Source organism: Bufo bufo, chromosome 8, assembly GCF_905171765.1.
Source record: "Bufo bufo chromosome 8, aBufBuf1.1, whole genome shotgun sequence".
Lineage (NCBI taxonomy): Eukaryota > Metazoa > Chordata > Amphibia > Anura > Bufonidae > Bufo > Bufo bufo.
Window position 1 is genome coordinate 184,496,288 of NC_053396.1, and position 21,009 is coordinate 184,517,296.

At 41.8% G+C, this 21,009-nt stretch overlaps 1 protein-coding gene across 2 annotated transcripts in view; it reads right to left on the bottom strand.

The window, feature by feature from the left end:
- LOC121009529 (cytochrome P450 2A5-like) overlaps positions 1–21,009 on the bottom strand; it is a 111,833-nt gene that overhangs the window by 87,173 nt on the left and 3,651 nt on the right. For both annotated transcript variants that reach the window (XM_040442728.1, XM_040442729.1), the window contains exons 2-3: positions 18,609–18,975; positions 390–555 (exon numbers count right to left, since the gene is read on the bottom strand). In XM_040442728.1, the coding sequence (XP_040298662.1) occupies positions 390–555; positions 18,609–18,791 (349 nt within the window). In that variant the 5' untranslated portion in view covers positions 18,792–18,975. The remainder of the gene's footprint in view (positions 1–389; positions 556–18,608; positions 18,976–21,009) is intronic.

Sequence of the window (21,009 nt, forward strand, 5' to 3'; positions counted from 1 at the left end):
ATTAAAAGATAATATACTCACCAATTAATACTTTCTCCATTGCCAACACTGCCACTCTAGTACTCTCTCTCCTCCCTTCTGTAGCTATATATGGCACGCAACTGCTGCAGCCAATCATTGGCATCCATGAATTTGTGCCATATACCACTGAGGCCAGTCATTGGCTGCAGTGGTCATGTGCAAAATGCGAAAACATCACTGCTGATGCATTGTAAATACAAACTAGAGGTGAGGACCTGAGCGACTGTGCTGGTTATAGCTGGATACTAAGTGGTGAGGATGCAATCTTTTATTATTTTAATGTATTTGGGGTCTTTTAAAATACATTGAACAACCTTTTTATATGACTCTAAATTATGCAGTGTTGATATAAGCATATCCAACCTTACCATGACCTCCAGAACTAAACTTCTCCAGAATTGGAAAATGCCCTCTGGCACCAAATTCCTCCGCATTGTCAATGAGAGCTTCCCTCACTGCATCACAGCTGCACAATACCACGACAGGATCCATGCCCATGTGGATAGTGTATACCGGTCCATACTTTTCACTCAGCTAGAAGGGAGGTAAGCAAAACAAATTGACACAAAAAGGATTAATATATTCTATCATGAACTAATTGGTCAACATAGATGAATTTTAAGCCAATTGTGAGAAGAGGGGAAAAGGAAAACTTTTTTGCACTGATTGTGAAAAAGAACAATTTTATGTATGGCACTGTGCATGGCACTGTAAGGCACACGATGGAAGGCACTGTGGATGGCATTCTAGGGGCATTATGGATGGCAATGTGGATGGCAATGTGGATGGCACTGTGGGGAACACTATGTATGGCACTGTGGATGGTTGCTTGGATGGCACCATGGGGCACTGTGGATGGCACTGTGGGGCAGTGTGGATGGCATTGTGGGGCACACCATACTGTATGACACTGTGGGGTGCACAATGGAAAGCACTCTAGGGCACTATGGATGACACTGTGGGGCACTTGATGAAAGCCACTGTGGATGGCACTGTGGTCACTATGGAAAGTACAGTGAGATGCACTAAGGATGGCATTGTGAGGCACTGTAGATGGCACTGTGGGGTGCACTATGGATAGCACTATGGATAGCACTGTAGATGGCATTGTGGAGCACACTGTATGACACTGTGGATGGCATTGTGGGGCATTATGGATGGCACTGTTGGGCATACTATGGAAGGTACTGTGGGGTGCACTTTGAGACACTGTGAATGGGATTGTGGGGTATACTGTGTATGGCAATGTAGTCGATGATATTGTTGGGCAAACTATGGAGAGCACTGTGAATGGCACTATGGGGCGATCTATGGATTGCACTTTGGAGCACTGAAGATGGCACTGTGGGGCGCATTTTGGAAGTCATTGCAGATGGCACTGTGGGGCACTATGGATGGCACCATGGGATGCACTAAGGATGGCACTGTGGGATGCACTCTGGATAGCACTGTGGAAGGTACTGTAGGGTGCAGAATGGGTGACATTTTGGGGCACTGAAGATGGCACTGTGGGTTGCACTATGGATGGCACTGTGGATGGAATTTTGGGGAACACTACCTCCAGCTTCTGCATCCTTTCTTCTTTCTATTAATTTCAATAAGAGGTAGCAATGGGGATCACAGAGCAGTGGCCAATAGTCGCAGCCGCGCCAAGAGGAGCCATGTCGCTTCTCAGTGCTGCCCATGCTTTGAGCTTTTGAAATGAATGGGAAGTAGAAAGGATGAGACTGCCGATAGGTTTTAAGCAAAATTTCAGTCCCTTCGGCACCAAAATTCACTAGTAAAATCTGCCGTGTGAACCACTCCTAATAGGGCTCACGCACATGACCATATTCGTTTTGTGGTCTGCAAATCCGTCTCCGTACAGCATTAAAATGTACTGGCTCCAATGAGTCAAAGTCAGTTATTTGCAGTCGCATGAGACTTTGTTGAATAACTTTGGTATTTGATTTTTAAAACTTGGAACCAAACTCGGTTTCAGTTCCAACTAGTACCTCAGAACCAAAGTCAAGTTCAGTTCCAAGTTTTAAAGTGGTTTTCCACTTTAAAAATCAACTACTGAAGCTATTCAATGAAGTCTTGCATGACTTTGCAAATAACTGACTTCGACACATCGGAGGACGTACATTTTAATGCTGTACAGAAATTGATCTCTGTACAGCATTAAACCCAAGTTTTGAACTAAGTGACTTCGAATGTAGCATCCGAAGCTCGCTTTGATCAACGATACACTTTAACTTTGTACAGCTTGCACTATCTACAGGTAGTTTGCATGTATTGGTTTAATTACCCTTTCACACTCTACACCTAGATTATGACTTCATATACAATATGATATCACAAAAAATTGCTTATTCTATAAAGATGGTTTCCTTCAATGTTAAAGCATACATTCCTCAGCAAAATATTATCAAATTATGCCATTGCTAAGAACATCCTGCTCATTTCAGGAGACACAAGTTACCAAATTTCTCATACTCAATCCTACATGATAGCATAGTTGTCAACCTGTTTCTGCTTCAAAGGGGTCAATACTGTGATATGAACGGATTTTCCTATTACGCACATTGACACTTTTACAGATGCTGAAGGCCGATGTCTACTCCTAGATTAACTAAAACACCAGTTAAGTTTATTAGCCTCTATGCTTCCAATCAAGATCGATTAACTTGGCTATCTCCTTTACTCCAAAGTCTTAAAATACCAATTTCAAGGATGCTTATAATGGGAGGAGATTTCAACTTCACATCAGGTTCTCTCTTAGATTCATCATCTATCACTGGACTGAAACGGAACTTAGCTGATCTTAGAAGATTTTTGGAGACTTACAGGTCCCCAAGGACAATTGGTTATTAATTTTATTCTTTAGTCTATTTCTCATGTTTCATTCAAAATAGAAACTAGCTCTTTGACAAGGATAGATCTAACATGAAGACTTAATGGGGTGTTCCTGTTGTTACAGGTTACCTCCTATCCACAGGATAGGAGATAAGGATTACATCAGTGGAAGTCCTACACCTTCTAATCATGAGAACCTTGGAACATTTTGGAGCCCCCAGAAATGAACAGAGCAGCAGGTTGAGGGACTCCATTCACCTCAAAGGGATTTAAGGAAACAGCTGAGTACTGAGTACTGAGCTTAGCTAATTCTGGAAGTCCCATAGAGATGAACGGAGCAGCAGATTGCATGTTCATTTAGAGGGACTCAGTGCTGGTCTGAGTATGACACCCTGAAGTATCCTAGGGCTCATATTTTTTTTCCTTCTTGTTTCTCACTTTAAAAGAAAAAATATTTCTCTCTCTCTCAGATACACATTTTTTGTTTAGAATTGATTTACTCAACTCTATTCACAACCGTGTTCAGGGATTCAACCCATTATTCCACAACAGGACCTGGATCTGCCATCCTGAATCTCCTGGGATGGGCAAGAACATGGCAGATAATTTAATGTTGATAAATGTAATGTTCCTAGACAGTTTTTGTATTACTGCATATTAGAGATGAGCGAACCAGATGGGGTTCTGTTCAAGTTTGCAGAATTTTTCAAAAATGTTTGGTTCAAACCAAATCTGTTTTGGGCCAAAGCAGAAGTGTTTTTTTCGTAACAGAATATGAAAGCTATATATATTAAACTTGAATTTAACACTTGCAGATCAGGAAAATAGTGTTTTTTGGCAAAAAAGTGTGTTTTAAAACCCCAGAAAATGATGGCTGTCTTTCTAGCTTAAATTGCACACTGACTAATCCAGAAGTTGTATATTGCCAAAAAAATTGGATTTTCAATGTCCCAAAAGCTCAGATGCAGTGCTGGTGCACTGAGCTTGCATAAAATGGCCGCCGCCGCCCACCTAACTGACTTATCAAAGTTTTTTTTTTTCGGTCAATGGGCTCAGGGCAGGAAAAAAAAATTGTGCCCTGCACCCACAAAACGAAATGTATGTAGATCGCTGAGTTAGATTCAGATTTTGAGCAAAGACTCTCTCCTATTCTCTCCTTGAAATCACCAGCAGCATCCTCTCCCTACACTAAGCACAGCAGAGTGATGTGCAGCGCTATGTGACTCCAGCTTATATAGAGCTGGGTCTCATGCTACACTGGCCAATCACAGCCATGCCATTAGTAGGCATGGCTGTGATCACTTCTAAGGTCAGACAGTTAACCGCTTGTTGATTGGCTGCTCAGCAGCCTTTCAAAAAGCGCCAAGAAAGTGCCGAACACCGACCCAAACTTTTACTGAAATGTTCGGGTTCGGGTCCAGGGTCCAAAAATCCTAAAGTTCGGTACGAACCCGAACTTTACAGTTCGGGTTCGCTCAACCCTAATTATGGGAAAAAAATATAGATTTGTTGTCAGTAATATTTTTCCCAATATCTGTCCCTGACACACAGAAGGTATTGCAGCACAGATGTCACAAGTCACCGCAGACACCCTCTATAGAAAAAGAATAGCAAAGTATGGGAAAAAAAATCAAAGACTACTTTGCAAGATTAAATTGCTGCCACCACACACAATAGTCCTTAAAAGGACTTTTGGGTCTCTCAAACGTTTTTCTGTTGAATATATTGCGATCACACTCCCTACACTTTCTGTCCCTTCCTAAGCGCAGCTCTCCCTGACTCACAATGAGCCGAACCCGCGTCATCGGGTGCTATATAGCACCCAATGACGTGTTCCGGCCAGCTAATCACTGTAATGCCAGTAGCCAACATGGCTACTGGCATTATAGTGATGGCAGTACTTACCTGCAGGTTTATTGGCTGCTTAGCAGCCGTGAAACGTGCAGCGAGGGGACTCGAGCATGGCGCTCGAGCACATGTGGTACTCGGCCGAGTACCGCCATGTGACGAGCATAGCGATGCTCGAGCCGAACAGGTATTCGGCCGAGTATGCTCGCTCAACACTAGTCAGGACCAAAATCCAAGCACTTAACTCACAAGGACCTTTGCTATAAACTATATGCAGCTATTTGCAATCACTCGCATAGAATCACACTCAGCACCAGCACTCCGGTTATTTAAACTCCACTTATTCACAAGCCCACTTAGTACAGTAAGCCCCAGGCCGATTTTTGCAAATCTGACATGCTTCACGTTATGTGGTAATAACTTTGGAACGCTTTTACTTATCCATGCCATTCTGAGATGTTTTCTCGTGACACATTGTACTTCATGATAATGATAAATTTGAGTCAATATATTCACCTTTGAATTTCTCTACTTTTAAGACAGATAGTAATACCTCATAAAATAGTTATCAATCAACATTCCACATGTGTCTGCTTTATGTTGGCATCATTTTTAAATTTCATTTTATTTAGGACGTTAGAAGGCTTCAAATTTTAGAAGCAATTTTTAAATTTTCACCAACATTTCCAAAACCATTTTTTTTAAGCACCAATTCAGTTATAAAGTGATTTTGAGGGGATTACATAATGGAAACCACCCAATAATGACCCCATTTTAGAAACTACACCGCTCAAATTATTCAAAACTGATGTTAAAAACTTTGTTAACCCTTAAGGTGTTCCACGAGAATTAAAGTAAAATGGAGGTAAAATTTCAAAATTTCACATTTTTTTTTATAGTTTCTTTATGTTAATCAATTTTTTCTTGCCACACAGCAAGGGTTACCAGCAAAAAGAAAACTTTATATGCATTACTCTGATTCTGCGGTTTACTTAAATACCCCATATGTGGTGGTAAACTGCTCTATGGGCATGTGCCTGTAGTCAGAAGGAAAGCAGAACCATATGGATTTTGGATGCAGATTTTGCTAGAATGGTTTTTAGGCACCATTATGTATTTGAAGAAACCCTGATTTACACCTACAGTGGAAACCCTCAAAAATGTATCCCATTTTGGAAACTACACTCCTTAAAGAATATATTAGAGGGGGTACTGAACACTTTGACCCCCTAAGCGTTTTATGGAATTTGGAAACACTTGGCTGTGAAAATGCAAAGTTTAAATTTCTTCCAATAAAATGTTGCTTTAGCCCCAAATTTTTCATTTTCACAAGGGGTAACAGGAGAAAAAGCACCCCATAATTTGCTACCCAATTTCTCCTGACTACGTCAACACCCCATATGTGGTGGTAAACTGCAGTGGGGGCTCATGGCAGGATTTAGAATAGAAGGAGTGCCATTTTGCTATTGCAACGCAGATTTTAATGGATTGGTTTACGGGTGCCATTGGTTTTAATTTTTTGAGTGATTGTCTTATGTGGGGGCTCATTTTTTGCAAGATGAGGTGACGTTTTCATTGGTACCATTTTGGAGTACATGAGACTTTTTGATCGCTTGGTATTACACTTTTTGTGATGCAAGGTGACAAAAAAATGGCTGTTTTGTCATAGCTGTTTTTTATATTTTTATATAGCAGGTTGTTATGGACGCGGCGATACCCAATGTGTCTATTATTATTTTTATTTTATTTTTTAAGTTATAACAGTGAAAGCCTTTTTGAACAGAATAAAATTTTGTTTTTGTGTTGCCATTTTCTGAGAGCCATATTTTTTTTTGGGGAGATTGTTTTAGGTGTGGGTTCTTTTTTTGCAGAATGAGATGATTGTTTGATTGGTACCATTTTGGGGTATATAAGACTTTTTGATCGCTTGGTATTACACTTTTTGTGAGGCAAGGTGTCCAGAATTTTTTTTTTTGACAGAGTTCCCCTGACAGGGTGGATCATGTGATATTTTTATAGAGCCGGTTTAATAAGTGGGATTTCTTGCAATACCTAATATGTCTACTTTTCTTTTTTCCCTATTTTTTTAACTTTATTTTGGGAAAAGGACACTTTTTTTTACTTGAAACTTATTTTTTTTTGTAAAACTTTTTTTAAAAAAAACTTTTTTTCACTTTATTTTTTGTCCCACTCTGGGACTTTAACTTTTGGGGGTCTTATCCCCTGTACAATGCATTACAATACTTCTGTATTGTAATGCATTGGCTGTAAGTGTATTGCCGCTGTAATACACTTCAGCCAGCTTGTCTGTGAGATCCATGGGGCTGTATTTCACAGGCTTACAGGAAGGCAGCCACGATGCCTAAGGAAGGCATCGTGCTGCCGTCTCAAGCCATCGGGTCCCCGTCACAGCACAGTGGGGACCCAATGGGTGCTCCCTGCCTGCACGGACATCGCATGTGCCGCGGTCAGCCCTGAGCACGCCACATCTAGGGTTAATGCGCCGGCATCTGTGTTTTCACCAATGCTGGCACATACAGCAGGGGTCTGGCTATCAGTCACTGCTGGACCCCTGCAGCTCCTGCACCCACTCGATCAGCGCCGTGGTACTACGGCGCTCGTATTTAATCCAGGTTAAAGCTCCATTCATTCCATAGCGCTGTACATATGAAAAGGGGCATACATACAGTACAGACCAAAAGTTTGGACACACCTTCTCATTCAAAGAGTTTTCTTTATTTTCATGACTATGAAGGCATCAAAACTATGAATTAACACATGTGGAATTATATACATAACAAACAAGTGTGAAACAACTGAAAATGTGTCATGTTCTAGGTTCTTCAAAGTATCCACCTTTTGCTTTGATTACTGCTTTGCACACTCTTGGCATTCTCTTGATGAGCTTCAAGAGGTAGTCCCCTGAAATGGTCTTCCAACAGTCTTGAAGGAGTTCCCAGAGATGCTTAACACTTGCTGGCCCTTTTGCCTTCACTCTGCGGTCCAGCTCACCCCAAACCATCTCGATTGGGTTCAGGTCCGGTGACTGTGGAGGCCAGGTCATCTGGCGCAGCACCCCATCACTCTCCTTCATGGTCAAATAGCCCTTACTTTCAAAGTTTTCCCAATTTTTCGGCTGACTGACTGACCTTCATTTCTTAAAGTAATGATGGACACTCGTTTTTCTTTACTTAGCTGTTTTTTTCTTGCCATAATACAAATTATAACAGTCTATTCAGTAGGACTATCAGCTGTGTATCCACCTGACTTCTCCTCAACGCAACTGATGGTCCCAACCCCATTTATAAGGCAAGAAATCCCACTTATTAAACCTGACAGGGCACACCTGTGAAGTGAAAACCATTTCAAGAGAATGCAAAGAGTGTGCAAAGCAGTAATCAAAGCAAAAGGTGGCTACTTTGAAGAACCTAGAATATGACATATTTTCAGTTGTTTCACACTTGTTTGTTATGTATATAATTCCACACGTGTTAATTCATAATTTTGATGCCTTCAGTGTGAATCTACAATTTTCATAGTCATGAAAATAAAGAAAACTCTTTGAATGAGAAGGCGTGTCCAAACTTTTGGTCTGTACTGTACATACATACATAATACAGGCAATTGTATTAAGCATGAACAAGACAAGTTACAAACTGGTACAGAAGGAGAGAGGCTTGTCTGAAGAGGTGGGTTTTTAGGTTTCTTTTGAAGGATTCCACTGTAGGTAAGAGTCTAATATGTTGGGGTAGCGAGTTCCAGAGTGTGGGGGATGCACGGGAGAAATCTTAGAGGCGATTGTGGGAAGATGTGATAAGAGGAGAGGAGAGAAGGAGGTCTTGTGAGGATCGGAGATTGCGTGTGGGGATGTATCAGGAAAGTAGCTCCGAAATGTAGGGAGGGGACTGGTTGTGGACAGCCTTGTATGTATTTGTTATAAGTAAAAAAGTTCCAGCTCACCATACATAATCTGTGCACGAAGTTGGCCGGACTCGTCCTTTGGCTAATTGAACAAATTCTGGAGTCTCCGGCATCCAAAAAGATCAGCGTCGTCTTTATTTCAATTCCGGTTAAAAGTACTTAGGTAAGACTTCACCACCCTCCACCGCAGGTTAACATGTTTCAAACGCAATGTTCTTAATCACCAAGGTTATGATTTAAAACATTGCGTTTGAAACAAGTTAACCTGCGGTGGAGGGTAGTGAAGTCTTGCCTATGTACTTTTAACCGGAATTGAAATAAAGACGACGCTGATTTTTTCGGATGCTGGAGACTCCAGAGTATGAATTTGTTAGTATTTTGAACTGAATTCGCTGGGCAATGGGGGCCCAGTGAAGGGAGTGGTAGAGGGGAGAGGCAGAGGAGTAACAGGGTGAGAGGTGGATTAGTCGGGCAGCAGAGTGGAGGATAGATTGGAAGGGTGCGAAGGTGCTAGATTGAAGGACACAGAGGAGAATGTTGCAGTAGTCTAGGCGGGAGATGATGAGGGCATGTACAAGCATTTTCGCAGACTCAAAGTTGAGGAAAGCGCGGATGTGGGAGATGTTTTTGTGCTGGAGGTGGCAGGTGGTGGAAAGGGCTTGGATGTTCGGTCAGAAGGAGAGGGCAGAATCCAAGGTCACTTCAACGCAGCGGACTTGGTTGACCAGGGAGAGTGTGCAGCTATTGATCATGATAAATAGGTCTGTGGGGGGAGTTGAGCAAGATGGGGGAAAGATGATGAATTCTGTTTTATCCATGTTAAGTTTTAGAAAGCATGAAGAAAGAGATGCTGAACTTTACATAGAGCGTATGGACCACAGAGGGCGCATTAAATGTATTCGTGAGACAACGCGTTTCGAGGTGCTAGAGTCCCCTTTATCAAGTCTAAAAAGAAGGTTAATAAAAAAGAAACATATAAGGGATAAACACAAATTATGTGCTCATCTATAAAAATATATATAACAAATAAATAATGATAAGTATAGAAAATATAAATATAAATATATACATATATGAAAACATACATTAATAAAATTATAAATATATACCTATGTATAGAATGATAAATATCATATATATATATATACACAGTATATATATATATATATATATATGTAAAATATGTAATATCAAAAGAGACAATCATATAAAATAAAATGAAATGGATGGTAAAACAAAGCAAAAAAGTCCATACACTATACCGATACTTTGTAATAGTATCTCTACTGTGAGACTGTACTGTACTACAGCAATCAAGTAATATAATAATCTAAAAGTGAAAGAAAAATAAACATATATATTGTATATTATATATTGATGCCACCAAGGCCAACCACTAGGATAAAGAGACCATATACAGATGTAGCTCTTTGATGAGGATGAGTATACATGAAGATCAGCTACAACCCCCTGGTGTACCTTGCTCTCGTGATATAAAAAAAAAAGGGCTAATTGATTCTAATCCATAGTAAAAAGGCATGGGAGATACGGAGTTAATAAATTCAATAGGGTAAAGAGAGGCACTATGGGATATGAAAAGAAGCTGTAGCAGATATAATGTATCATGTCCACTAGCAAACAGGGTGTGTTGATGTCCTGGAGACTCCAAGTGCGCTGTGATTATTGAATAAATACATGATGGGGTTAAAGACTATAGATATATATTATATTAATCAGTGAATCAACAGACAGGGGGTGTTAATGTCCTGGCAGCTCAAGAAAACGCTGCAATTACCAAACAAATGCATGGCGGGATTGAGAAAATGTATTACATTAACTATTGAAGGAGGGCTTTGATGCGGGAATGTACCTGAGCCGGATGAGCAGGGCGAGTGCCGCGGACGGTTAACAGAGGCACGTGTAGAACGCTGACTTGTTCAGTACCCGCGCTGCTACAGATAACGGGGAGTGGATGGGAGGGCCTGCCAGGGTCCATAGGAGAAGCGTCCGTAGGGAGGTGTGGTTGTGGGGAGCGCACGCAGTCCAACAGAGGAGGTGAATGGGAGGGCCTGCCTGGGCTCATAGGCAAAGTTTTAGAAAGCGAGAGGAGAAAAAGGATGATATGGAAGATAGGCATTGTGGGATTCTGGATAGTAAGGTGGATATGTCTGGACCAGAGAGGTAGATTTGTGTGTCGTCAGCATAAAAGTGATACTGAAAGCCATGGGACTCTATGAGCTGTCCCAGGTCGAAAGTGTAGATAGAGAAGAGCAGGGGTCCTAGAACAGAGCCTTGTGGTACACCAACAGTAAGTTAATGAGACAAGGAGGTGATGTGAGAGTGGGAGATGCTAAATGTCCACTCTGTGGGGTATGATGTGATCCAGGAGAGGGCCAGATCAGTGATGCCAAGAGATGAGAGAGTTTGTAACAGAAGGGAGTGGTCAACAGTGTCAAAGGCAGATGACAGGTCAAGGAGAAGGAGGACAGAGTAATGTTTTGGGGTTTTGGCTGTTAGTAGGTCATTGGTGACTTTGGTAAAGGCAGTCTCAGTTGAGTGGTGGTGTCAGAAGCCAGATTGTAGCTGGTTAAAGAGAGAGCAGGAGAAGAGATGAGAGGACAGTTCAGAATGGAGCTGTTGCTCAAGTAGCTTTGAGGCATATGGAAAAAGTGATATGGGGCGATAACTGGACAAAGAAGATGGGTCAAGTAAAGGCTTTTGAGGATGGGTGTAATGGTAGCATGTTTAAAACCAGGGGGAAGACACCAGAGGTTAATTATAGGTTAAAGACTAATGCACTCACAGTGTCAGCCACATCACTAGATCCCGAAGCAGACATGGCCCTGGCTGTTCATTGGGAGGTAGGCTACATGGCTTCTGCACTTTATTGCTGCCCTTGCGTCCACCACCCTCCTACTCTCCCTGCTCCTTTTATCAGACTGTGAGATACAGTATCATCGTGGGCTTCTTGGCTCCCTCACTATTCCCTGCTCTGCATTTTCTCCAACTACCACTGTCGCTGCCCCCAGTGCCAAAGCCGTGGCTATGGGTGCCACAATTACCACAAAAATCAAAACAGATACCTCATCCTTAGGGCAGTCCAAACTGTGACTGCTCTCACAAAAGAGGAATGCTGTGACCCTTGACTCAATGGCAGGTTTCAGACTCAGAATTCACCTCCACGTCAACCTGCAGCGACTGAGAGGATGAGTGAGCCATCCAGTCCACAATTTCATTCTTTTTCTCTTCAATGACAATGTTGCGCCTTTCCGAAGCATAGACAACTGTGGCCTACTTCTGATCGGATAGCAGATGTTGCTACTACCCATATTCTGGCCCTGGATTTTTCATTTAAAAACCTTCCATATTCATTACATTTTTGGGCCTAAATGTACACATTCACACAAACAATGGAAGGGTTTGCTAATCTGTTTTCAGGAATTTAAAGACAGATAGGTGCAATGTGATGTCTTTTGCTTTCCACAAACAGACTGAAGATGCTACTACTGACAGTTGACTTTGCAAATAATGCAGTATCAGTGCCACAAACAGATTTGGACCTTATGTATTTTGTGAGTTAAAATATGCAGATTCAGAGAAGTTGTCAACCTACTATATTTCCCCCTACCCACCGCCACACCAACACTTGAAGTGCCTGGAGATGCACCAACACAGATTTTGGCCTCATATTTCTTGTTAGCAGACTACAAACTGCTACCCTTTGTTGTGTAAGACACACTACTATATTTTCCAGAAATATGTACACTTTCAGGGGCAATATTTTATCATATTTTATCTTATTACTACATTGTATTGTATTTTTTGCTTTTGTGGTGTAATCCCCATTTAGTATGTGTTGCACAATTGACAACGCAGTCCAGTGCACATCTTGCATGATGTATGCAGTCCTGGAACAGCCGTTCGAGGGTGTATATCTTTGTTCAAGATGTGAGCAAATTACCCGTTTGGAATCGCTAATCGAGTCTCTAAATGGGCAAGTTGCAACACTGAGAGGCATTGACAATTTGCAAAAAAGTTTGCTTCTCACCGAGCAAGCACTCTTTGGGGTAGATGAGGGGGAGGGTGACAGAGAGGAGGCTGAGGAAAGTGAGGTAGCTAGCTGGGTAACAGTTAGAAAGCGGGGTAGAGGGAAGAGTGCCAGGGAGGCTAGCCCTGATCTGACACACCCCAACAAGTTTGCACGTTTGGCAGATGAGGGGGATATCAGTCCAGGGACGGCACTGCCGCAGCCGGACACTTCCTCTGCCAGTCAGGGGAATGTCAGCTCCGGTAAGCAGGGGACCAGGAGAGCAGGGCAGGCCAGACAGGTGCTGGTAGTGGGAGACTCAATTATTAGGGGAACAGATAGGGAAATCTGTCACAAAGACCGTGATCGCCGAACAGTGTGCTGTGTTCCTGGCGCTAGAGTTCGACATATCGCGGATCGGGTTGACAGATTACTGGGAGGGGCTGGAGAAGATCCAGCGGTCATGGTCCATATCGGAACCAATGACAAAGTTAGGGGTAGGTGGAGAGTCCTTAAAAATGATTTCAAGGATTTAGGTCAAAAGCTTAGGGCAAGGACCTCAAAGGTAGTATTTTCCGAAATACTACCTGTACCACGGGCCACACAAGAAAGGCAGCGGGAGATTAGGGAAATTAACAAGTGGCTCAAGAACTGGTGTAGGATGGAGGGGTTTGGGTTCCTGGAGAACTGGGCCGACTTCTCTGTCGGCTACAGGCTCTATCGTAGGGACGGGCTGCACCTCAATGGGGAAGGGGCTGCTGTGTTGGGGAAGAAGATGGCTAGAAGGTTGGAGGAGTGTTTAAACTAGGGACTGGGGGGGAGGGTAATTACACTATAGAAGGGGAAGATAGTGCAGATAGAGACCGGGGGCAAGGTAGTGGGACTGGGGGAGGAATGGAAGGAGGGACTAGAACAGTTCAGAAGGAAAAGTGTAGGGTAAAAAATATACATAAACCTCTCAAATGTATGTATACTAATGCCAGAAGCCTGACTAATAAAACTGGTGAACTGGAATTAGTGATGTGTGAGGAGGACTATGACATAGTGGGAATAACTGAGACATGGCTGGATGATAGCTATGACTGGGCAGTTAATGTACAAGGTTACAGTCTGTTTAGAAAGGATCGTCGAAACCGGAGAGGTGGAGGGGTCTGCATTTATGTAAAGTCTTGTCTAAAGCCCACACTCCGTGAAGATATAAGTGAGGGACATGAACATGTGGAGTCACTGTGGGTAGAGATACATGGAGCTAAAAACAACAATAAATTACTAATAGGAGTCTACTATAAACCACCTAATATACCAGAGTCCACAGAAAATCTACTACTAAACGAGATAGACAAGGCGGCAAATCATAATGAGGTGGTTATTATGGGGGACTTCAACTACCCAGATATAGACTGGGAAACTGAAACTTGTATATCTCATAAAGGAAACAGATTCTTGGCAATAACCAAAGACAATTATCTCTCCCAACTGGTTCAGGACCCGACTAGAGGAACGGCCATACTGGACTTAATATTAACCAATAGACCTGACAGAACAACAGACGTGCAGGTTGGGGGACACCTGGGAAATAGTGACCATAAAGTAATAACCTTCCAATTATCATTCAAAAGAGCGTTTCTACAGGGAGGAACAAAAATACCAAACTTCAAAAAAGCTAAATTTAGCCAACTAAGAGAGGCCATAGGCCTAACTAACTGGGACAAAGTCCTCAAAAATAAAAATACAGCCACAAAATGGGATATCTTTAAAAACATCCTAAAATCTCATTGTGAGAGGTACATACCGTATGGGAACAAAAGGTTAAGGAACAAAAAGAAACCAATGTGGATAAACAGAACTGTAAAGAAAGCAATAAATGACAAAAAGAAAGCATATAAAACACTAAAACAGGAGGGTAGCACGGAAGCACTGAAAAACTATAAGGAAAAAAACAGAACATGTAAAAAACAAATAAAAGCGGCCAAACTAGAGACCGAGAGATTAATTGCCAAAGAGAGTAAAACTAACCCTAAAATGTTCTTCAATTATATAAATGTTAAAAAGTATAAATCTGAAGGTGTCGGCCCTTTAAAGAGTAATGAGGGGGGAGTCGCAGAGAGCGACGAGGAGAAAGCAAAGCTGTTAAATATTTTTTTCTCCAATGTATTCACTGAGGAAAATAAACTGTCAGATGAAATGCTGAATGTTGAAATAAATTCGCCATTAAAAGTGTCCTGTCTGACCCAGGAAGAAGTACAACAGCGACTTAAAAATATCAAAATAGACAAATTGCCAGGACCGGATGGCATACACCCCCGTATCCTAAGGGAATTAAGTAATGTCATAGCCAGACCCTTATTTCTGATATTTGCGGACTCTGTACTGACAGGGAATGTCCCACAGGATTGGCGCATGGCAAATGTGGTGCCAATATTCAAAAAGGGTCCAAAAACAGAGCCTGGAAACTATAGGCCGGTAAGTTTAACATCTGTTGTGGGTAAACTGTTTGAAGGTTTTCTGAGAGATGCTATGTTAGAGCATCTTAACGGAAATAAGCAAATAATGCCATATCAGCATGGCTTCGTGAGGGATTGGTCACGTCAAACTAATTTAATCAGTTTCTATGAGGAGGTAAGTTCTAGACTTGACAGCGGCGAATCAATGGATGTCGTGTATCTGGACTTCTCCAAAGCATTTGACACTGTACCGCATAAAAGGTTAGTATATAAAATGAGAATGCTCGGACTCGGAGAAAACGTCTGTAAGTGGGTAAGTAACTGGCTCAATGATAGAAAACAGAGGGTGGTTATTAATGGTACACACTCAGATTGGGTCACTGTCACTAGTGGAGTACCTCAGGGGTCAGTATTGGGCCCTATTCTCTTCAATATATTTATTAATGATCTTGTAGAAGGCTTGCATAGTAAAATATCAATTTTCGCAGATGACACTAAACTGTGTAAAGTAATTAACACTAAAGAGGACAGTATACTACTACAGAGGGATCTGGATAGATTGGAGGCTTGGGCAGATAAGTGGCAGATGAGGTTTAACACTGACAAATGTAAGGTTATGCACATGGGAAGGAATAATGCAAGTCACCCGTACATACTAAATGGTAAAACACTCGGTAACACTGACATGGAAAAGGATCTAGGAATTTTAATAAACAGCAAACTAAGCTGCAAAAAACAGTGTCAGGCAGCTGCTGCCAAGGCCAATAAGATAATGGGTTGCATCAAAAGGGGCATAGATGCCCGTGATGAGAACATATTCCTACTACTTTACAAATCACTGGTCAGACCACACATGGAGTACTGTGTACAGTTCTGGGCTCCTGTGAACAAGGCAGACATAGCAGAGCTGGAGAGGGTCCAGAGGAGGGCAACTAAAGTAATAACTGGAATGGGGCAACTACAGTACCCTGAAAGATTATCAAAATTAGGGTTATTCACGTTAGAAAAAAGACGACTGAGGGGAGATCTAATTACTATGTATAAATATATCAGGGGGCAGTACAGAGATCTATCCCATCATCTATTTATCCCCAGGACTGTGACTGTGACGAGGGGACATCCTCTGCGTTTGGAGGAAAGAAGGTTTGTACACAAACATAGAAAAGGGTTCTTTACGGTAAGAGCAGTGAGACTATGGAACTCTCTGCCTGAGGAGGTGGTGATGGGGAGTACAATAAAGGAATTCAAGAGGGGCCTGGATGTATTTCTGGAGTGTAATAATATTACAGGCTATAGCTACTAGAGAGGGGTCGTTGATCCAGGGAGTTATTCTGATTGCCTGATTGGAGTCGGGAAGGAATTTTTTATTCCCCTAAAGTGAGGAAAATTGGCTTCTACCTCACAGGGTTTTTTTGCCTTCCTCTGGATCAACTTGCAGGGTGACAGGCCGAACTGGATGGACAAATGTCTTTTTTCGGCCTTATGTACTATGTTACTATGTTATTGCATTTTACTCATATTGGGCTAAAAATCTTTTTTTTCAATTTGTACAATCCATGATTTGTACAGAATTGCTAATTTCTTACTTTGGCTTGCTGGTCAAAATAAGAATTGCAGCTTCAATACCCTCGGTCTCTTCAGAGAGACCCAGTGTATTGAAATAAATTACTGGCATCCTAATTGGCCACAGAGAATGCCGGTTTCACCCTTTATATGCAGTGATCTCACTTGATCACAGTATCTTAAGGCTTTAATGATCGCAATATTATTGAAACAACGGAGACCCGACAGTCATGACATCCGCTGCACTGCATGTACGTTGCTGGTAGAGAAGGGGTTAAAAATATTGAGCTGTTCTGTCACAAAGGGTTAACTGTCTAGCTGTGTAAATGGTACTTTTGCTTTGTGCTGGTCATCTAATAAACCTTAACTCTAAATTATTATAAGGTCATAAACACTTATTTAAAGGGTTTCTATCACTTCGTTTCACCTATTTAGCTTTCAGACACTAGCGATCCGCTAGTGTCTGCTTTATCTAACCATCCTAATATAAGAGTTTATTGTCCTGCCGTTTAGCTAAAAAAATAACTTATATAGATATGCAAATGAGCCTCTAGGTGCTATGGGGGCGTCATTAGCACCTAGAGGCTCCGTCTACCTTAACAAACTGCTGCCGCCCAGCGCGTCCCTCCAGCCCGCCCATCTCCTCCGGAATGCGATGCTCCTCGTATTCGGCGCATGCGCAGTGAATGTCTGATCGCTTCCCTGCTCAGACATCTCCACTGCGCCTGTTCCTCGGAGCACTATGACGTCATCGGCGCAGGCGCAGTGGAGATGTCTGAGCAGGGAAGCGATCAGACATTCACTGCGCATGCGCCGAATACGAGGAGCATCGCATTCCGGAGGAGATGGGCGGGCTGGAGGGACGCGCTGGGCGGCAGCAGTTTGTTAAGGTAGACGGAGCCTCTAGGTGCTAATAACGCCCCCATAGCACCTAGAGGCTCATTTGCATATCTATATAAGTTATTTTTTTAGCTAAACGGCAGGACAATAAGCTCTTATATTAGGATGGTTAGATAAAGCAGACACTAGCGGATCGCTAGTGTCTGAAAGCTAAATAGGTGAAACGAAGTGATAGAAACCCTTTAAGCTACAGTCTTATCAGTAAGATAAGAATTGAGCTATAATGAGTGATTATAAGGTCAGATGTACCGACATGGATTAAGGACTAGTATTTCACAATATCACTCAGAGCTATAATCATCTGCTACCCCTTATATTGTAAGACATACTAATATGCTATTTTCCCACACTTAAAGAAAACAAAAATATTAACTGTCTGGAGATGCCCTGACACAGATTTAGGACTAGGGGGTCACATTTTAACTGAGATTTATCTAGCCTGGATGGAAAACACCTACTGTTTTGACTTATTCCAACCCCCAACAAACCCAGTTTGTTACAAACTGGTTCGCTCATCTTCACTGCATATACATTATACAGAATAAAACTGGGGAAAACTGAACTAGAGAAGGACCTGGATAACCTGGCTACAAGTAAGCTAAGCAGCAGTACTCGAGGGACAGTAGCTGCAAATAGGATTTTAAAGTGTATAAAAAGAGAGATAAAAACCCCAATGTAATATTACCCCTCTCTAAATTTCTTCTAAGATGTTTTATTCATTCCAAGGACTATACAAAAGACATAGGGAACATTCATTGCATGTGGAGGAAAGGCAATTTAGACATCACTATAGGAAAGGATTCTTTACAGTAAGAGTAGTCAAACTATGGAAAGCCCAAACCCAAGAGGTAGTAATGGCAGATACTATGTTATCATTTACAAAAGAGCAAGAGGCTTATTTGATAGCAGATGTGATTGAGGGTAATAATCTAGCAATGACTGATGGTTAAATTGGAAAGACCTGTGTCTTTTTCAACTTGCCAATTCCGGAAATGTCTATCACCCAGAACATCTTTGATCTACATTCTGGAATTATATAATCTTACCTTATTGAGTGACTTAAAAACTTCTTTAGCATTAATTTGAAGAATGTTTCCCAGGATGGGCAAGGGTGTTGGCCCTGGTGGCAATCTGCCTTCGCTTTTCCCTTTTCTGGCTTGTGTTATGCTTAGAAGGATGAATACTATGCATGCTAGTAGTAACAAAGAAGTTGCTCCTATGAGTTCCATGTTGACAATGTTGTGCAGAATTCAATCTCTCGCTAGGTGTGTCAGGACTATTTATTCTTAGGATCCAAAAAGAGGGTGCTATTTGACACACCTGCTACTAGATTATTCAACAGCCACCTAGATCTTCATTTCCTAATCCTTGGCATGAGAACTTGGTTATTTGTTTTGGATCCAATCCCACCAACTGAGAAACAAACAGATGGACTGTGACTCATTGGCTTATAATTATAAATATTAAGATACGCTTAATTAACCTGAACATTTCTGAACATATGCAATTTGCCGATGGCTAAGAAACATGGTAAAATGATGTTTATTACCTTTTGTTTATAGATGATAAATTATGCTGCATCCCTGTACTTTGTTATTTAATATATAGAGTTAAAGACATTTTTCAGGAGGACGATATTGGTGACCTATACAAAGAATAGGTCATCAATATCAGAATGACGGCAGTCCTCCACCCTGCAGCCACACAAATCGTTTATTAGCGTCAGCTGCGGTTCCGGAAGTAAACAATGTACAGAGCCTGAACACCACAACACTGTACACTGGGTAGTGGCCACTTCCAGGTACTGCAGCTCAGCTCCTGTTCACCTGAATAAGAGCTGAATAGCTGAATTGCAGTACCAGTCTACAAAGCTGTGGTGCTCAGGCTCTGTACACTGTTTACAGTTAGAACTGTGGCTGGCTGTTGGACCCCCACAGATCTAATATTTCAAACTAGTCCAAAGGAGAACTGGCTTTGTTCCAAATAGCAACCAATCAGATTCCACCTTTCATTTTCCACATGAGATCTGAATAATGGAAGGTGGAATCTGATTGGTTGCTAAGGGCAGCTAAGCCAATGTCTCTGTACACCAGTTTTGATAAATTAATCTCCCCATATGTCAACCACAGCAAACATTTTTTTTTAATGTCCAAATGTATAGCAGGGGTTAAATGATGGCTGGTGAGTTAGGTTACTAAGCTAGAGCATCTTAGGCTACTTTCAGACTAGCGTTCGGGGCTCCGCTTGTGAGCTCCGTTTGAAGGGGCTCACAAGCGGCCCCGAACGCATCCGTCCGGCCCTAATGCATTCTCAGTGGAGGCGGATCCACTGAGAATGCATCCGCCTGCCAGCGTTCAGCCTCCGCTCCGCTCAGCGAGCGGACACCTGAACGCTGCTTGCAGCGTTCGGGTGTCCGCCTGGCCATGCGGAGGCGAGCGGATCCGTCCAGACTTACAATGGAAGTCAATGGGGACGGATCCGCTTGAAGATGACACCATATGGCTCAATCTTCAAGCGGATCCGTCCCCCATTGACTTTCAATGTAAAGTCTGGACGGATCCGCTCAGGCTACTTTTAGACTTAGTTTTTTTTTCAAACTATAATGCAGACGGATCTGTTCTGAACGGATGCAAACGTCTGCATTATAGGAGCGGGTCCGTCTGATGAAACATCAGACGGACCCGCTCTGAACCCTAGTGTGAAAGTAGCCTTACCGAGCCATATTGCATTACATAAAACAAATACTTATTTTGGCTAACATATGGCAGATTAAATTAAATGATATTGAGGCTGTCCAAAAGCTTTAACTATTGATCTCTGTATTTTTTCCTAACGTACCTTTGATTGATTATCACTAGTGTTGATCGCGAATATTGCAACTTCAAGAATTTGCGAATATCTAGAATATAGTGCTATATCTTTGTAATGGCAAATATTCTAGATTTTTTTAGATTAGAACCCATGATCCCTCACTGCTTCTTGCTTGTGGGCCAATGAGAAAGCTGCAATATCTTTGACTTTAGGAGTAGTGTTGATCGCAAATTTTCCTATCGCAAATTTTCTGATTGCCGTCTTTCGCAATCAAGAAAATAATGACTGGAGATCACAAATTCTCGAATTTGCGAATATATGTCAAATATTTGCCAAAATATTTGCGAAATATCGCAAATTCGAATATTGCCCCTGCCGCTCATTACTGATTATCACTAGTGATGAGCGGGAGGTGCCATTTTAGATTTTGACGAAATTTGCGAATATTCGCTTGAATATTCGTCTCATATTCATCGAAATCGAATATTCGTCATTATTCTAGTTATCGCGATTAATATGCGATTTAAATAATCGTGTATTGCGATTTTAACTTAAGGTAACTTTCCTATTGGTTTGATATCTAGAATTAGCGAAGATAACGAATATGACAAATGTATTCATCATATTCCTCAAAAC